This window comes from Musa acuminata, chromosome BXJ2-4 (assembly GCF_036884655.1).
Source record: "Musa acuminata AAA Group cultivar baxijiao chromosome BXJ2-4, Cavendish_Baxijiao_AAA, whole genome shotgun sequence".
NCBI lineage: Eukaryota > Viridiplantae > Streptophyta > Magnoliopsida > Zingiberales > Musaceae > Musa > Musa acuminata.
Genome location: NC_088341.1, coordinates 8,084,094 through 8,101,738, shown reverse-complemented (window position 1 = coordinate 8,101,738; position 17,645 = coordinate 8,084,094). Strand labels below are relative to the sequence as shown.

At 36.5% G+C, this 17,645-nt stretch overlaps 2 protein-coding genes across 5 annotated transcripts; one reads left to right on the top strand and one right to left on the bottom strand.

Moving 5' to 3' along the window:
- Positions 1-790: 790 nt before the first annotated feature.
- On the top strand, positions 791-11,295 carry LOC135609840 (splicing factor U2af large subunit B-like). Of its 3 annotated transcripts, none has more exons than XM_065103538.1 (14): positions 791-1,048; positions 1,535-1,779; positions 2,489-2,596; positions 5,284-5,351; positions 5,667-5,762; positions 5,993-6,063; positions 6,161-6,205; positions 6,279-6,338; positions 7,361-7,421; positions 7,532-7,644; positions 7,755-8,201; positions 10,051-10,186; positions 10,337-10,404; positions 10,614-11,295. In XM_065103538.1, the coding sequence occupies exons 1-14, from the start codon at positions 908-910 to the stop codon at positions 10,749-10,751; spliced, it is 1,797 nt and encodes a 598-aa protein (XP_064959610.1). In that variant the 5' UTR covers positions 791-907; the 3' UTR covers positions 10,752-11,295. The 3 variants fall into 3 exon arrangements, with proteins under 3 accessions (XP_064959610.1, XP_064959609.1, XP_064959612.1); XM_065103537.1 differs by having other exon boundaries at positions 5,664-5,762; XM_065103540.1 differs by lacking the exon at positions 5,667-5,762.
- A 645-nt stretch (positions 11,296-11,940) lies between these two features.
- On the bottom strand, positions 11,941-16,640 carry LOC135609841 (adenylyl-sulfate kinase 3-like). Of its 2 annotated transcripts, none has more exons than XM_065103542.1 (7): positions 16,156-16,640; positions 15,126-15,266; positions 13,811-13,960; positions 13,476-13,594; positions 13,309-13,393; positions 13,132-13,178; positions 11,941-12,286 (listed from the first exon to the last, which is right to left on the bottom strand). In XM_065103542.1, the coding sequence occupies exons 1-7, from the start codon at positions 16,382-16,384 to the stop codon at positions 12,266-12,268; spliced, it is 792 nt and encodes a 263-aa protein (XP_064959614.1). In that variant the 5' UTR covers positions 16,385-16,640; the 3' UTR covers positions 11,941-12,265. The 2 variants fall into 2 exon arrangements, with proteins under 2 accessions (XP_064959614.1, XP_064959613.1); XM_065103541.1 differs by having other exon boundaries at positions 11,941-12,218.
- Between the last annotated feature and the right edge of the window lie 1,005 nt (positions 16,641-17,645).

Below are 17,645 nucleotides of genomic sequence, written 5' to 3'. Positions count from 1 at the left end.
TATATATATACATATACATGTAAATATATACATGTACATGTATGCATATACATATATATATATATATATATATATATATATGTATATATGTATATGTATATATGTATGCATGTGTATGTGTATGTATGTATGTATATGAGCTTATAGATAGATTATATAGCTTTTGGATGTTCACGTAATTAGGATTTTTTACCCTAGAAAATAAAAAAAATGAAAGTTTCTTCGATTAAATGATTGAATAAACTTCCAAACTTATATATATATATACCATTATCTTGGGAGACTTGCATAACAAATCTTTTCGGTACCTTATTGATGATAAAATCACAACCAATTTTCAAACATCCATAAAAATAGTAGTAAAAACTTTAACAAGTTATAATTAATTATTTATAAATTTAAAGTCATATAAGTACAATCGAAAATTCATAAAAAATCATATAAGTACTTATATTACTGGTACTAGTTCGATTGGTGAGTCAACTAGTCGTTAATTTATATTTAAAATTCATAAAAATAATTATATTATAAAAATATGTTATTTTTATTAAAAATATATGAAATATAAAAGACCAAAAATTATGGAAATTTTCTAATTTATTGTAAAAGAATACAGTGATTCAAAATATATAATAATTAATAGCGGACCTGATTAACTGAAGCGGCTTCGATCGTAATTTTCTTTTTCTGACGGGTCAACCGGCCGGTCCGGCCCGGTTCGAAAAACTGATCAAATCCAACCCCGGTTCAGGGCCCCTTCGCCGCGTCTTAAACGTTAGCCAATCAGTCCCACGGCCTCCGCACTTGCAAAACCCTAGAAGGCGACCTCCTCCATCGAGCGATTGGAGGCTGAGAGGACAGACCGAACGCCTTCGGGACAGAAGTAGATCGAGGGGAGCGCTCGAATATGGCGGATTACGGCGGGAGATACGAGGACAACGGCGATGGGTACAACGAGTACGGTGGTGGCGGCGGCGGCGGCGGCGGCGGGGCTTCCCCTCTGCCGAGGAGCAGCGGCTTCGACGTCCTCGGTGATCCCAGATCTCAGGTTGCTTTCGCTCGCTCGCACGTTCTTTACTTCCGATATCGTGCTTGGTCCCCGAACATTAAGATCGTGATCACAAGAGACGGGTGTTCTACCGAATTCAGTATTGGGTCTGATTTTCTGCAGTGGCCTTGCTTAAAACATATGGAGTCATCTCTATTTTTGAGCTTTGAGCTTGAGGAGATCAAATTGAAATTCTAGGGTTTCACATGCTATGCTTCCATCTCCGCTGACAAGGGAGGATCTACAGTAAACAATTTGTTTATCCTTAGATTCTTCCAGTCAGCTTAGTTAGGCTCGTGTGGGTGTTTTGTATTATATGTAGATCTTGTTAGATCTGTCTGGGTTTATTCATTTGCTTTGTTTGCTTCGGAAATAATTGCATTGGATTCGATGCTTGACTTGTTGGTATCGGTTGTATATGTTCATATGTTTTTTTTAGAACGTATCTTGTGACTCGAAGCTTTAATATCTTGTTCTTTATGACAGTATGATTCTCATGAACACGAGAGAGGGTCCTCAAAGAACAGAGATAGGGGCAGGGACAGGAACAGGGAGAGGGACAGGAACAGAGAGAGGGAGAAGGATAAGGAGCGGGGCAAGGATAGAGAACGGGAAAGGGACAAGGATCATGGTCGCCATCACAGAGATCACAAAGACCGAAGTGAAAGGAGGGAACATGGACGAGATAGACCCGAGGATCATGATCAGCACCGTAGCCGAGATCGTGATAGGTATAGAAGTTTATGCCTTGTAGTTGTGGATGACACTCTATTCTATTAGTTCATGTTGGTTTTGTGTCATAAGTTTGTCATTTTTGGCATGGCTTGCTAATACATCAATATAATTCAGTCAAAAAGCATTGACTAGTTACATCATAAACATATTAGGAGTATGTTCAAAAGGACTTTTTCTTGTTGTATTGGAAAGACTGTTATTCTTTATACTCTCATTCAGTAAATTTCAGAATGCAAGATGTTTTGGCTTTGGTTTACCTCTGTCTTACTAGAATCGTTTTCTACTATGACTTCTTTAGAAAGTCATTGAAGGACTCGATTAAGGAACTACCATGATGCAGCTTCAGCGAGTCTGCTTCTAGTTCTTAGATTAAAATCATTAGTGGTTACTGCTATAAATCCTTGTTGGATTGTGATCTAGCCCACTTCAGTTTTGTTGCCTATTTTATGTGGAATCTCTTCCTCTACCAAATTGAGTCATTGCTATCAGTTCATCAAGTAGATGCAGATTTGGAATTCAATATTTCTATATTTTCAGATCTAATTTCAATCTTTTTAGGACTCTTCTATGAAGATGCATTGTCCAAGAACTCATCCACAGAGATATTATCTTTTTGTATATTTCTCTTGATATTGGCTTAGCAGAAGAATACATAATAACATATTGCTTAGATATTTCTTATACTATCATTGATGTTTATTTCAGCCATCGGGATCGGGATAGGGATGGGCGTCATCGACATCGTTCTCGTTCTCGGTCTAAGGGTAGATCTGATCATAGGTCAAGATCTCGTTCACGTTCTAGATCTAACAGGTAACTTATACATCATTGATGATGCTGACACTTTGGCTTATGTTTCTTTATTCTCTGTCCTTGTTGATGTACATGATAGGACTTTTTTTTCTGCTTTCCCTGCATGGTTATTATAATTTTTCCTGGTTGTGTTTTGTTGCACCACAAATATTTTTTTTGATTGAACAAATTCCACTTGTACATGGAAATTTTCAAAATTTTGCTACTATGTAGGTTGCTATAACTATGATTTGCTTCAGAAGGTGTATATCATTTTGAGTTTTATAATCTTAGTTCATATGCAGGCATAACTTTCTTGTGATATGTTTCAAGAAGGTAATATCTTAATGTTTAGCTCAAACGACACAAAGACTATGTTGACAATTCACTCATAGTAAAGCTCTATAGTGCTGTATAGATAAGTTCAGGGTCAATGGCCAGTTTAGCCTGGCTATGATTTTCCAAATTTTGACTAGTAGTTGTTATCTAAGATGATATTTCTAATACTTTTTATCAAGCTCGTTTTTCTATAGACTTATCTATGCATTTTTTATGTATTTTTTTCAAGATCGTTTTACTTTGGAGCAATCTATGCATCCTTGTGTTGATGCTATTGCATGATCATCTTGCATAAAACCTATTGGCATATTTGAGTATGTTGAATATGGAGACCCTTGTACCTATGCATACATGAACTGCAAAATCATTTCTTATGTTTCCTTATCACTATTATTTTAGTATCGCTATATTTTTAATACATGATTAGTCACTTTGATCCTTTCCAATGTCTTATACTTATCACTTAGTTTTTAATTGTCATTCATTAAATCTTGGTATTTGCCTTGGCATAACTTTTACCTATGTTGAAGGTGCCAGCTAGGTTAGCTGGTAAAAGTTTTGACAAAATATCGCAAGGTTTTAGGCTCGAATCCTGCCTTCACCACTTACTCTTTACAGAAAAAAGAAGAAAAAAATACCTATGTTTTATTAATCTTAATTTTTTTATTATATTTAATTATATGTTAAATTAAACATTCTAATAAGAACCAACACGCGGTGCAGTTGCATTATGCAGTAACCATTATGTTGTTTAGAAAAATTGAGTTTCACAGAGTATGCTTTATGAAGCTACAGTCTTTAGGTTTGCAAAGGCTAGCCTAGAGTAGTTTTGTTCTCCAAAGATCGTGAATTAATTGATCTTTTAGATATTTTTCTTATTATTTTTTCGAGACAATACTAAAGAAACTAGAATAGGTTTATGGTTCAGGTGGTAGGTAGGTTATTGGAACATGAGTCAAAGGAGATGTGTGGGACATTGTCCAGTAGAATGCAATTGCTATTTATTTGTGTGATTAACAACATGTAAATCTTCATTTCACATGGCTCAAGTAGTTCTGATAGCTCAAATTCCTTTTTCCAGATGTAGTATTACTGCAATAGCTAGATGAGCCAATTGATGAAGTTGTCAACTTGATAGTTGTAGACTTAAATCTTTAGCATATCATGCATTAATATTCTGAATAAAAATAAGAACAATGGCTTGTGAGAATTACCTCATACTTTTCTTCAGCTGGGCTTCAATATTGGGTCCACAGCTATAAAGTTGTGGTTCAGATAAGTAGTACTATATTCTGGTTGGTGCTGGGCTGTTTGTCTGCAAGTTATCTTGATAGGAGATGAGAGCGTGCCTTGGACCTAATCTGACATGTGCAATGGACAGCTCTTGTAGTGGTTGATAGAGATTGTGTCTGCCTTCCCTCTCTTCCCATTTGATCCCAATGGTCTAACAATTAGCTTTGTATTTCCGTATGTTACAAATTAATGGGTTGTGTGATAAATTATAAGTTCCTAATTGGCTAGAGATGTTTTAATCTCATGGCATTATATGAGCTTATTGAGAACTGACATTGGATACTGAAAGTTTAAGTTAGACATGTTTTGAGCTGAGTTAGGGGATTTCAATCTGTATTCACCATCATGTAACTGAGAGAAGATGGGTGGTCCATGAAATCTTGTACTATCAGTGTTAATATTGTTTTATCTTGAAGGTGGTAGGTAGAGTTTATACTATTTCAGTTTTTGATGAGATTCATAAATCAACCAACATAGTTATATGATTTTATTTTATAAATTTTTTTTGCATTTTCACGATAATATTTAAAGAGGATAACTAAGGCTAGTCATGTTTTATGTACCGGAGTATTGGACAGTTAAGAAACAATGTGTAGATGAGATGAGAATATTGAAATGAATCTTCAAAGTTTCTAGAAATGATAGAATAATTTATATTTTTATTTGTGAACAATTAGGTATAATCCCAATAAAATATAACATGAGATGAAGTTGTTGAGGATGACATGGACATGTCCAAATAAGATCTACAAGTGCCACAGTTATACGAGGTGAGTTAATTAAAATTAATGATGTGAGAAGAGGTTGAACAAGATTTTAAGAAAAAAATTCTACCAATGATACAAAGAAATTTAATTGCTCTTGATTTGGTGAGGAATATTGTTTTACACAGTTCTCACTTCTCAATCATGGGAAAATATGCACATAGCCTGCCTGAATAGTTGGTACAACTTCTTGTTGTATGTTTGTGTGTATGTATTCTTTATGATAATGTTTACTTCTTAAGTTAACCTTATCCTTCTTTTTAAATAATATTTCAGTGATAACAAATTTGAATTTGATTTTTATACAAACAGCAAACGTATCAGTGGCTTTGACATGGCTCCACCTGCAGCTGCCCTGCTACCTGTTGCAAATTCTGCTGGTATATTCTTCTTTTAGTTAAAAGTTCTTGGCTTTTGTTTCATCCATAGTTAATTAGCTGGTAGCGAATGAAGGTATTGGACCAAGAAAAATGGTGCTACTTGGTAAGCATTATTTGTTCATGCATATGCGCAAGTACCCTCTATGTAAATTAGGAGCTAAATTCAATATAATAGCTAGATTCAGCATAATCTGTGTGCTGTTTTGTTTTGCTTATTTTACTTTGTAATCTCATACTGAAACTGAGCACAATTTTGGTTGTTTTTTGTTTTGGTGTTTGTTTGTTTCTTTTGTCTATATATGTTATTGTAAGAAGGCAATATTGGGCCACTTGTCCCACTGTGCTGCCAATGGGCGTCAACCAACTCCTGTAGCTTTATGAACAAGGAGGAATCAGTGCACTGGTTTGATGGTTCTTGTTCATCTCCACTGGCAATTTTTTTCTAATTTAGTTGTCTTTAATTTTGTTTTAATAATTGAAAAATGAGTTTATTTTCTTTTGTGATGGATTCTATTTCAGAAACCAGACCAGATCTCCTGTCTGCGAGGGCATAAAACAATGATGCTGCATATATTTCTCTGCTGCTTATTCTAGTACATTTGGTGTTAAATGCTGTTATGCAACTCAGTTTGTTTATACAGGTCAGCTGCCAGTTACGACTCCAGCTATTCCTGGAATGTTTCCAAACATGTTCCCTATGGCAACTGGACAGGTTCTTGCTTATCTTGCTGTCTCTTCCTGAGATGCAATATATTTTCAAGAGTTTTCCATAATTTTTTTTTATTGATTGTTGTGTTTTCTTTTGGCAGTTTCAAACAATACCTATGATGCCAGTGCAAGCGATGACTCAGCAGGTGTGATAATTAGCAAGTTTTTATTCTCGGATGAAGTTTTCCGACATATTTAATGTAAGCATTGGTACTGTAGGCTACTCGGCATGCTCGACGGGTGTATGTTGGTGGTCTTCCCCCTACTGCTAATGAGCAGGTCTACTTGCTCATTTGCTTTAATTATTATTATCACCATTTTTTTAATATGCACATCTTAAATCTGTGTTCTCAATATGTTTCTTTGAGATTGTTATTCCTTTATGTAATAGTCATTGTTTTCAGAAACATGAATTCAGGGAAACATCATCACCTACAATATTATAAGTATTTCTGGTCCACTTTTTGTTCTATAGCTCATCAATTGATCTATTTTCTGGTCAAGGACATCATTCTATATGCCATGGAATTTAATTTTAACCCATTAAAAAGTCAACCAAATTATTTTTACAATTATTCCAAAATGGAATCTTAGAAATACTGGGCATCTGTGACACAGTTGTTACATCCTATGCAACTGCACAAAATGAACCTTTATATGGAATCTAAACTGTAGGTGCTAGCTGGTCATGAATATGTGTGCAAGGGCGAATTTGTTTTTTCCTCTGCTTTGTGAGAGTAAAGAAAAAAAAAAAGGGTGGAAGGCTTTTGGTAAGCCAAAGGCCATGGGAATTCAACTCAGAGGTCTGGTGAAGAAAAACTTTTTCATGATAATTCATCATGAACATGCAAACTTGTTGGACCCAAAGCCACTATTGTTGCAGTCTTTTCTTTTCTTTTTCCTTTTTTGTTTGCATTCTCTTCCAAAGGAAAAAAATGTGATTGTTCTGGGGGTGGCTTGTCTGTCCTTGGAGAATTTAGGCAATTGACTTTAGTGACCCTAATTTGCTCGAGTTTTCAATTCTCATGTGTTATTGGGATTTGTCTGTTTTTAATGTGATATTATATGCTTTTTGCCTAGTGATTTTTGTATATGATGTGTTTGAAGTCTTCTGTATTCCTCATTATGTTGAAGCCATACTCTTATGAAGCTTTTGCTTAATTATCGTGATTTTTTTTTTGCATCATGATTCTTTCTAGTATGAACATAATATCAAATATTAAGTTTGATAAAGCATTAATGAAAGTCATTTCATGTTTTGATTCTGATGATTCCCTTGTATCATTAACAAATGTCTGCAGTCTGTTGCAACTTTCTTTAGCCAGGTCATGTCTGTTATTGGAGGAAATACAGCCGGTCCAGGTTGGTCCTTAAGAAGCAGTTGATAACTTAAGAAATTTTAGTTTTTCTTTTAAAAGTTTATTGACTCCTTTTATTTTGCTTTGGTTTTTTGTTCTTTGTTGCAATTGAAGGTGATGCGGTTGTTAATGTATATATAAACCATGAAAAAAAATTTGCATTTGTGGAAATGAGGTCTGTTGAAGAAGCAAGCAATGCAATGGCCTTGGATGGAATCATATTTGAGGTTGGAAGTTTTCAGATTGGATTAAATTTATACTGTTGATATATTCTTAATGAGCACAAATTGCTAGAATGTTTCTAAGCTGGAGATTTGTTGCTGTGTTTTTTCTTTAGGGAGCACCAGTGAAAGTCAGAAGGCCAAGTGATTACAATCCTTCTCTTGCTGCTGCACTTGGCCCAAGCCAGCCAAACCCCAATCTTAATCTTTCTGCAGTTGGTCTGACGCCAGGTTCTGCTGGTGGACTTGAGGGTCCTGATCGCATCTTTGTTGGTGGTCTGCCATACTATTTTACTGAAGCACAAGTCAGGGAGTTGCTCGAGTCCTTTGGACCCCTTCGAGGTTTTGATCTTGTCAAGGACAGGGAAACTGGAAACTCCAAAGGTTATGCATTCTGTGTCTACCAAGATCTCTCTGTCACAGACATTGCATGTGCAGCTCTCAATGGAATCAAGATGGGTGATAAAACCCTTACTGTCAGACGTGCAAACCAGGGTGCAACCCAGCCGAGACCTGAGCAAGAAAGTGTGCTTTTGCAGGCACAGCAACAGGTAGCACTGCAGGTAAAAAGCAAATTAAACGAAATACATATGGACCCAAATTTTGTTTTTTTAAATTGAAGTTGATTAATCTTAAATTTAATAGCCAATTTCCTACAGAAAACAATGAGCTCTGTCTTTTGATTTTTACCATTCAAAATTTTACTACTCATGTTATTTTTGGAACTTACTGTTGTCTAATAGGTTCTTTCTTTTAGATTGATGCTTTTAAAAGCAACTTAACTAATTGAAGATTATAAGAAATCTAGAAAGGGTGAGAAGTTGTGCCAGTATCTCATAGGTGACAGCATTTACCATTTACCAAAATATTTGTTCTATTATTAGATCACATGCAACATTCATGCTGATACAACAGAAATTATTTGTCATTTGTGTGTTGTTTTTTTGCTGTTTGGATAACTTGGTGCCCATTTCTATGCCTTGCAAAAAGTGGAAAAAAATGAAGTACCTTAAATTCTTATACCATGGGCTTACATGTCCACCCCGAAGTAGTATTGCTTGGATAACATAGTGGTTGAAATAGCTCAAACTGAACCTTCAAAAATTCTACCAAGATGTTTTAAGCATGGAGTAGGTCTACGTTTGGCTGATTTAGCCTGAGTTGTCCTTGAGGTTTTTCATAACATAAGGATTGCAACAAGATGCATGCATGTCTTTGAAGCATGTGTCAAACTCGACCATAATACTGGAGTTGGTTGAGTTTGAGTCAAATCATTTGTTCACTCGGCCCATGTCATTTGTTTGGCTGATTTAGCCTGAGTTGTCCTTGAGGTGTTTCATAACATACAGATTGCAACAAGATACATGCTCGTCTTTGAAGCATGTGTGTCAAACTCGACCATAATACTGGAGTTGGTTGAGTTTGAGTCAAATCATTTGTTCATTCGGCCCATATCAGCTCTATTGAGTTCTTGTTTTAGGATAGTCAACTTTGCATGTACTTGGTCAGAGTTAGTGATTTTGAGGGCATGGTCATGAATATTGGGTAGAGCATGGACGGTTGCTATAGGCAGAGAAGTTGACGCTGTATCAATGGCGGGGAGATGAAACTTCGAACCTGCTCACAAACTGATGGAACAAAAGGGGGGTGGCAAAGTTGATTGGGAGGAAAAATATGAAGACTATTGGTAGGCTTCAGCCCTTGGCTTACTTAGCGTCTTCTCATGGATTTGTGGACATTTTTAAGGTGGACCCGCTATGGGTAGGCTTAAGCATATGGTTCACTTGGCATCTTATCATGGAATTGTGCAATGGACATCATATGGTAGACCACAAGGACGTGAGAGATGCTATTATTATAATACCTATTTTTGATTTGGATTATGCTCTGATCGAAATTGTGTTTATTGTTTTTCAAATGAGTGATTCTAAAATCTTTGTAAAACAAGCTCTGATTCATCAAGTTATTTGAGCCTAGGTATTGTAATAGGCCATACATATTTCAGTTTATGAAAAACTAATGATTAAAGTTCTCCAATCAACTAGCTCAACTAACTTTAGTGTTGTTTCTGAGTTTTGGAACCGTGGTTTGAAGTGGTTTAAGTGGCAGGCAGTTGCATGTTCTGATGATTATCAAAATATGTATCCTTAGATGCTCCTTGTTCAGCCATCAAACCTCTCAACTATTTTTAGGTAGGCTTCATGATTTTTCATTGACTAATCATCTTTCTAAATTACTTTATTCAACAATGTATGCAGTCATTATAGTTGCCATTAGCAATTTAAGTTCTTCTTGAAGTTATTTTATTAATTGGCATGTTTCTGATGTCTTCTTTTCTCTAATGCTAGAAAAACTTTGAGCTTGGGAAATAACATCTTCACCTTTCATTTCATATTAATATTTTGGATGCAGAAGCTTGTATACCAGGTGGGATCCCTTTCTACCAAGGTGGTATGTTTAACCCAGGTTGTCAGTGCAGATGAGCTGAAAGATGATGAGGAGTATGAAGACATAATGGAAGATATGAGGGGAGAAGGTGGAAAATATGGTAGGTTTTAAAACTTACAGTGCATGCTTTTATGTCATATGGTATTTATATTGCCTACCATTTCTGCTGAATGCAATGGGGTTGGGGCCGAGTTTGATCTGTTAGATTCTTCTTTTTCTTCCTGGGAACTTATTATATTTGGGTTTGCAGGTAATCTGGTGAATGTTGTAATTCCTCGACCTGGACCCAACGGAGAGCCAGCCCCTGGAGTTGGAAAGGTTAGTAGAGATTGCATTGGGTTAAAGTTATTTGTGTATACATGAAAATAGACTTTGAAGGGCATGAAAGCTTGTTCTCATCATTGTTGCATAGTCTCTAGTCCCGCTAGTCCGTTTTAGTACTCATCGCCTTTTGCTGGTATTTTGAATTCTACATAGCCCTGCAATATATATAGACTGTTGACATTCGACTTCATTGTTTCTTGTAGGTATTTTTGGAGTATGCTGATGTTGATGGCTCTAATAAGGCTAGGCAGGCATTAAATGGTAGAAAATTTGGAGGAAATCAAGTTGTCGCAACTTTTTACCCTGAGAGCAAGTTTGCTCAAGGAGAATACGATGGGTAGTTACCTTTTATCCTCTTATCATATCAGACGTAAATTGGGAACAATGTGGACCAACCTATTAGTTGTCTACCGAACAATGAAAATATGGTTTAGTGAATAGAACTTTAGGGCAGCAATGCTAGATGTAGCTGATTCCTGCTATTCTTTTGCTCGTGTCCTCTACTAAACAAAGAATGGTAGGTTTGCTGCATTACATGTGAGTCGATAGCCTGACTCACATGGTTTTGGGTATCTCTAGATAGGCTTTTCTATCATCAAGAAAAGTTACTGGTGTCCGAGACACTTGTTCTCCAGACTCTCAGAAGGCACTATATGGACCATATTCTGTTTGGCTCTCACATCTCCAGAACTCGTTCCGTCACAGAATTAGAATTTTTGCTGATACTCTTTTCAGGGGGGTGTAGATATTGTATGGAGTTTGGAATTTGGATGCAACCATATTATTATTTTCCTGCCAGATTAGTGATTTCTTTGAATCTGAATAGGTAGACTGTGTGTATTTTATGTATACGAGTAGCTAATGTCTAATGCTTATTCACATCCATACTTATGTTGTTGATTTTTCTTGTTCAAAATCTGATAAACACAGTCCTCGATGGTGAGAGACCTCCAACCTTTTCTTTGACACGTTCATTCTCACAGTTGTGCATTTGCGTGCTGATTGAAGCATGCATAGCCGCACTCATATAATTGTATGAATTGTTGAGACATGGAAGTTTCTAAAGTGATGATGAATTTGATGAAAACAAATTTAACATGATATCAGAGCTCAGGATCCTGTGTTGACAAAAAATGTAGTTTCTGCTGTTGACTTTGGACTGCTGCTTTGTTTCTTGCTAGTGGTATTTTTGGAATATGCCGATGTTGATGACTCAACCAAACAGAGCAAGTTTGATGAGACGATGACGATGGCTGGTCATTTCCATCTTCACATGCATTGGGTACACTATGGATCATCAACCTATTAGTTGGATATCTTTCTACTTAAACAGTGAGGCAGCAATGTTATGATTATGTGGAGGCCTTTTACACTACTGCATTAGAATAACATTGGAATATGGCAACATTACTTCCATAAATTTGGAGAACATAATGAATAGTGTTTACATGATGATCATAGGCGATCTCAAATACGAGACCTACTAATGTAATAATGCATTCACCTATCTGAATAAAGATGCTCGATGGGTCAGTAATACCCCAAAGTGCTCTAACATTAGAAATAATTCTTTGTTAATCATAACTACAAAATAATCTGACTTTATGACCTGTGCTTGTACATCAGAATGCGACAGAGAGATCATCTACAGACAAGCAATTATTTTGACATCTCGCTCGGTCCACGAGTTGTGGACACAGCAGGTCACATTAAGCCTGCAGAAACCCATTGTTGTCGAGGAACGAAATGATTTGCTCAGCCATAGCTTTTGGAGTAGGACACTTGCCATCGTTCTGTTGTATTACTATCTGAGACAACCAGTTAGGGCAAGAAACAAACGAGTAAGAGGCCAACATCAGATCTGTTGTATTACTATCTGAGACAACCAGTTAGGGCAAGAAACAAACGTGTAAGAGGCCAATATCAGAGTCATATCGAATGAATAAATAACTTTAAATCTCAACAAAGCTGCAGTCACAACTTTATGCTGATAAAATCTACAGGAAAACAGGTTAGGAGGTTATGAATTAGTATCAAAGCCAGGAGACAAAATTTGATGCTGCTTGTCGCTTCTACCAAATAGAATTTCCAAATACTAAGCAAATGAATGATGAAAAGAAACACAGTAGGTGAGTCATCACAGGATAAGTTTCAACTGATCAAGCTGGTTTAGAATGAAATATAATCACATGAAGATCGCATGAATAATGCCAATTGAAGATGCCCCGATTAGTTGTTCTCCTATCCTACTAAAAGTATGCAAATATTTCATGATTCATTGTATCAAGACTAGACACACCATGAACACCACTAATATAATGAGCCAAAAGAATTGAAAAAATAGCATGTGACCAATCACTTGTCACGGTTCAATTTAAAAACACTCCAGCAATTGAAGGAAAAAAAAAAGTAAAACACTCATTATGTTTCACATATCATAATCAAAGTTTCTTAGATCAATTGTTGATTTATTGAAACTCCAGCAGGTTCAATAAGATACTGTCAAACTCTCATCAGCATCCCAATCAATATAAGTACAGCCAAATTCTTCCAATTAAATATGAAAAAACAACCCAATAATTGATGCAATTTTGCTAGTTGTATATAAGGGTTGGAGAAGATAATACCATATATAACACCAAAGTATATAACATGAAAATTTAGACATGTATTAGAATACAACAAAACATCTCGAATTAATATATAATGACCAACACTTACCTCACAATCCAAGGGTGATTCATATGGATCGTCTACCCCAGTAAAGCCTGCAAGCAAAGTCAAAAGGATTCTCTAATTATGAACAATAAAGTGTATTTTCTTCAAAGTGTTTATTTCAGGTCTAGGCATTATGCAATATGTCTACGTATACATAAATCCTAACAAATGTGAGTGTACCTTTTATTTTTCCTGCTCGTGCAAGCTTGTATAAACCTTTTGGATCTCTTGCCTCACAGACCTCCAAAGGTATATTAAGAAAAACCTGAATAACTTGGTATTGTTAGACAACAAAGCCAGCTATCATCATATACTTGGTGTTCAAGTCACCACAAAGGAGCAATAACCTCAATAAATGAAGAATCTGATAGCATTGCACGGCAGGCATCTCTTTCCTTCCTATATGGAGAGATTAAACTGGCTATACAAATGAGACCAGCATCCGCAAATAGTTTTGCTACTTCTCCTGTCAAATGATATTTTAGAATCCCACAGGAGTGAATGTTATGTTTTGGTTGAATAAGAAGCATATCAGGTGCTTCGAATAGACAAAATGAAACACAGAAAACATAATCCACTGAGAAAAACCAGGAGCAACTAGGTTAAGCAAGCCAAATGATTTAAATGGACAAACTTGTTATCACTGATTTTAATGATAAAGAAAATATTCAATGAAACTTACCAACTCTGCGTATGTTTTCGGCACGATCTTCTCCGTTGAAACTAAGATCTCGATTCAGGCCATGTCTAACATTGTCACCATCAAGGATGTAAGTAAGATGACCTCTGTAGTGCAACTCTCGACTCAAAGCACATGCAAGAGTGCTTTTACCTAGAACATGAATACACAGTTAATACACAACACAGATTCTGAGTGTAGTCATCTTTGCCCGTAAGCAAAAGATACATTGACATAGAAACAGGTGCAAGATATAAGAACAGTCCAACATCTGACCCACAAGCAAGATAATTTCAAAATCTTGAAACAAATGCATTGTACCCTGATATTACTTTTAACTGATATGCTCTATAGAATTTATATGCCAAATTCAGTGGACTGTAAAGGGGAAAGTAAATGACTAGCTCTATTTTGAGGGATTGCTTAAATATAATATAGAACAAGTAAAAGCTAACAAAACTGCACCTATACTAAAAGAGCTATAATGGCAAAAACGTCGCTGGTGACATTGCACTACATAGGAACCAAACACATCACTTCTTTTAGCTACTACAACAGAATTTGAAAATTATTAGTAATAAGGTAACATTGTATCTAGTAGACTAATTAGTCTATTAACCTACGCAGTATAAAGCATACAGGATGGCTCATAATAGTTTGTTTCTCCTAGCATACAGGATGATTAAAATTTTTGGTGTGGACTTGCCTAAAACCTGCACTTGACAAATTCATGGTAGATGTGGATAACAACACATAGATGCTTATTCTTAAAAAGGGATCCTTATTCTTAAAAAAGGTTTCAAATACCATTTACAATGGAAATATCATGCTACAGAATGAATGTCAATTTGATATTTTGTTGCTAGATTACCACATCTTAGCATTATTAAAGGTATAGAATTTGCAGTCATGATTTAATCTTTATGTATATATAATATAGTGATCAACATGATCTAGTGCTAATATTTATTTAATGTGTCGGATTGTGTTAGAGGTGCGATCAGACTACATTCTAGCAATATCCTGTAATCGGCGATGGAAAACACCAGCAAAGTATAATTGGATCAGAATTTAAGGCCTGAATAGCTATATGAAAAATATATTACATATGAAGGTATGCTAATCTGTCACTTGAATGAGAATTGAACATAAGGAAACTTAGAGAAAATGTATGCAACAAAACTAAAGTTAAGATAGATACACAGAGCACATCTTGAACAAGAAGCATTATCCAAAGCAGGCACAATCACGTTGGTAAAATACCATCTCCAAAAGCTATTTAAAAATGCAAAAAGTGATTTAGAGCATTAAGACAAACCTGAACCACTGAGACCTGTGATCCATATGACACATCCCTTTTGGCTCAATAACTTCTGCCTTTCACGTTTTCCAACTGGACATTCATGCCATAAGATGTTTGTTGAATTTCCAACAGTGGACAACACATAGCTGGATGTTCCTATTTTAACAAACAAAAATCCAGTAAGAACAAAGTTTTATTTATCCTGTAACAGCTGACCTCAGAACAAGGTATCTACCTATACATACATCAAAGGTAGTCAGGTAGCTTGAACCTATAGTCAGTTTCAGAATTAAACTTAACAACAATCTGAATCAAGAATATATAGAACTCCAAAAAAGTTCAATCTTTCTACAAAGTGCAGAAGCTAGTCACAAAAACAAGTTTCCAATATAATGATCCATCACGCTGTCATACTCATGAGAACTTTCATGCCTTTCCGACAAAACATTAATCGTTCAGGCAATTTAACTCAGAAAAATCAGATTTTTAACATTTCAAAGCACATAAATTTCCAAGAAAACTTTACTCCAGTAAAAAAATACCAACTTTCATAGACACTTACGTAATGTATCTTTCGATTTCCAGCAATCTTTCTAATTGATTTTGCCCCACACCATAACAACTGAAGTTTTATTTTCTAGGACATCATCGTATGAACTCTAGTCTCTCAAGTCAAATTTATTACCTTCGGAATTCAAAGATTCCTCAAGTCCACAATCAACCGACCTGAACATTCTTACCTTCGTTGACAATTGCCAAATTGGATGACGTACAAGACGACAACAAGGGTCGCCGACAACATTTTTGGCGGAGAACCGCCCCATGCTACCACCCCGGCAGCCTATATAACTACAAAATAAATCAAAAATCACAAACAAAAGCTTCAATAAGTGAAGCGCCGCTCGTGATAATTACGCAGAGGGGCGTTCGTAGCATCTGCCCACAAGAAAAAGGTGTCATTTTGGGCTTTAGATTCCGTAGGTAGCCCTCCGAGGAGACACAACAGGGAACGAACGATCTATTACCGTGGGGATGAGAGTGGCACCTGGAGCAGAGGAATCACAGCACCGCTTCGCCGACTCGGGCGACGACTCCTGTCCTGGCAAGGCCGCCTGGATCCGAAGTAACGAAGGTCTCAAACCCGACAATTCCAGCCGGCCGCTCCGTCGCCCGCCCCATCTCCCGACAGGAACCACGGCGTGGCGGAACCCTAGCTTCGTCGTTGGCGGTGCGAACATGTCTCCACAGCAGCGCAACGAGTGGCATTCGACCATGACAGGCGGTGAACGAGGGGGCCGAACGTAGGGGTGGGTATATGAACGTGCGTGTGATTAGTGCGGCCGAAATCTGCGGCCTCGGGCCTTGTTATATGCGGCAACAGCAGAGGTGTTGAATCTCGCCGAAGATGCGTCCTGGTTGGCGACACCATTTTATGGAATCCTCCCCCATGCCGTCGCCTCCATCTCCCCTTTTGCCACCGCCATTCTCTCTCTCTCTCTCTCTCTCTCTCTCTCTCTCTATCCAAAGGCTTTTATGGCCACGAAGGGAAAGCTTGTGTTCGGTCGAGGACGCCCAAAATAATCAAATCCCGACTTACCCTCTATTTTTGTGCGTTTAGTGGGGCTAATATTTCCGGTAATTTCGATGGTTTCCTTATTTCTTCGTGTCCAAAAAAAAAAGATTTTATAGACCCAATAGTATCGAATCTTATCAATTTATTTTAACATTGGATGATAATACAGATATTTATCTCGTGTAATATGGTATGATATGTGGATCTTTCCGATATATGATATTTGCATAAATGCATGTATATGTGAATATAGCTGGTTCAAAATGGATTAGTGAATATTTTAAATAGAAAGTCAATGTATCTAATCAACTACTTTCCTAATTTTTCACATCAGAATAATGCTAGTTGATGAAAGTTACTTCGCGATCAAGAAAGGTAAAGTCAAATTTATTTGGGTTATTCGTTCAATTCTAATCGAATGTAACTGGATCTAGTATAGTATGAATTGACGATCGAAACATATATGGATAGAACTTATAACGGGTCTCGAAAAATGAGTAATTTTAATAGGTTTATATCCTTTTTTTTTTAGGTTCACTAAGATTCTTAGTGGTTGGAACTTCCAGTTATCTTGGTAGGAATTTGATATCCGTATTTCCATCTCAGCAAATTATTTATTTTCCACAAGGGATCATGATGTCTTTCTATGGGATCGCAGGTCTATTCATTAGCTCGTATTTGTGCATAATTTTATGGAACGTAGGTAGCGGTTATGATCGATTCGATTGAAAAGAAGGAATAGTGTGTATTTTTCACTGGGGATTTATGGAAAAAGTCGTCCCATCTTCCTTCGCTTCTTTACGAGAGATATCCAATCAATCAGAATAGAGGTTAAAGAGGGTCTTTATCCTCATCGTGTCCTTTATATGGAAATTAGAGACCAAGGAGTCATTCCCTTGACTCGTACTGATAAGAATTTTACTCCACGAGAAATTGAACAAAAAACTATTGAATTAGCCTAT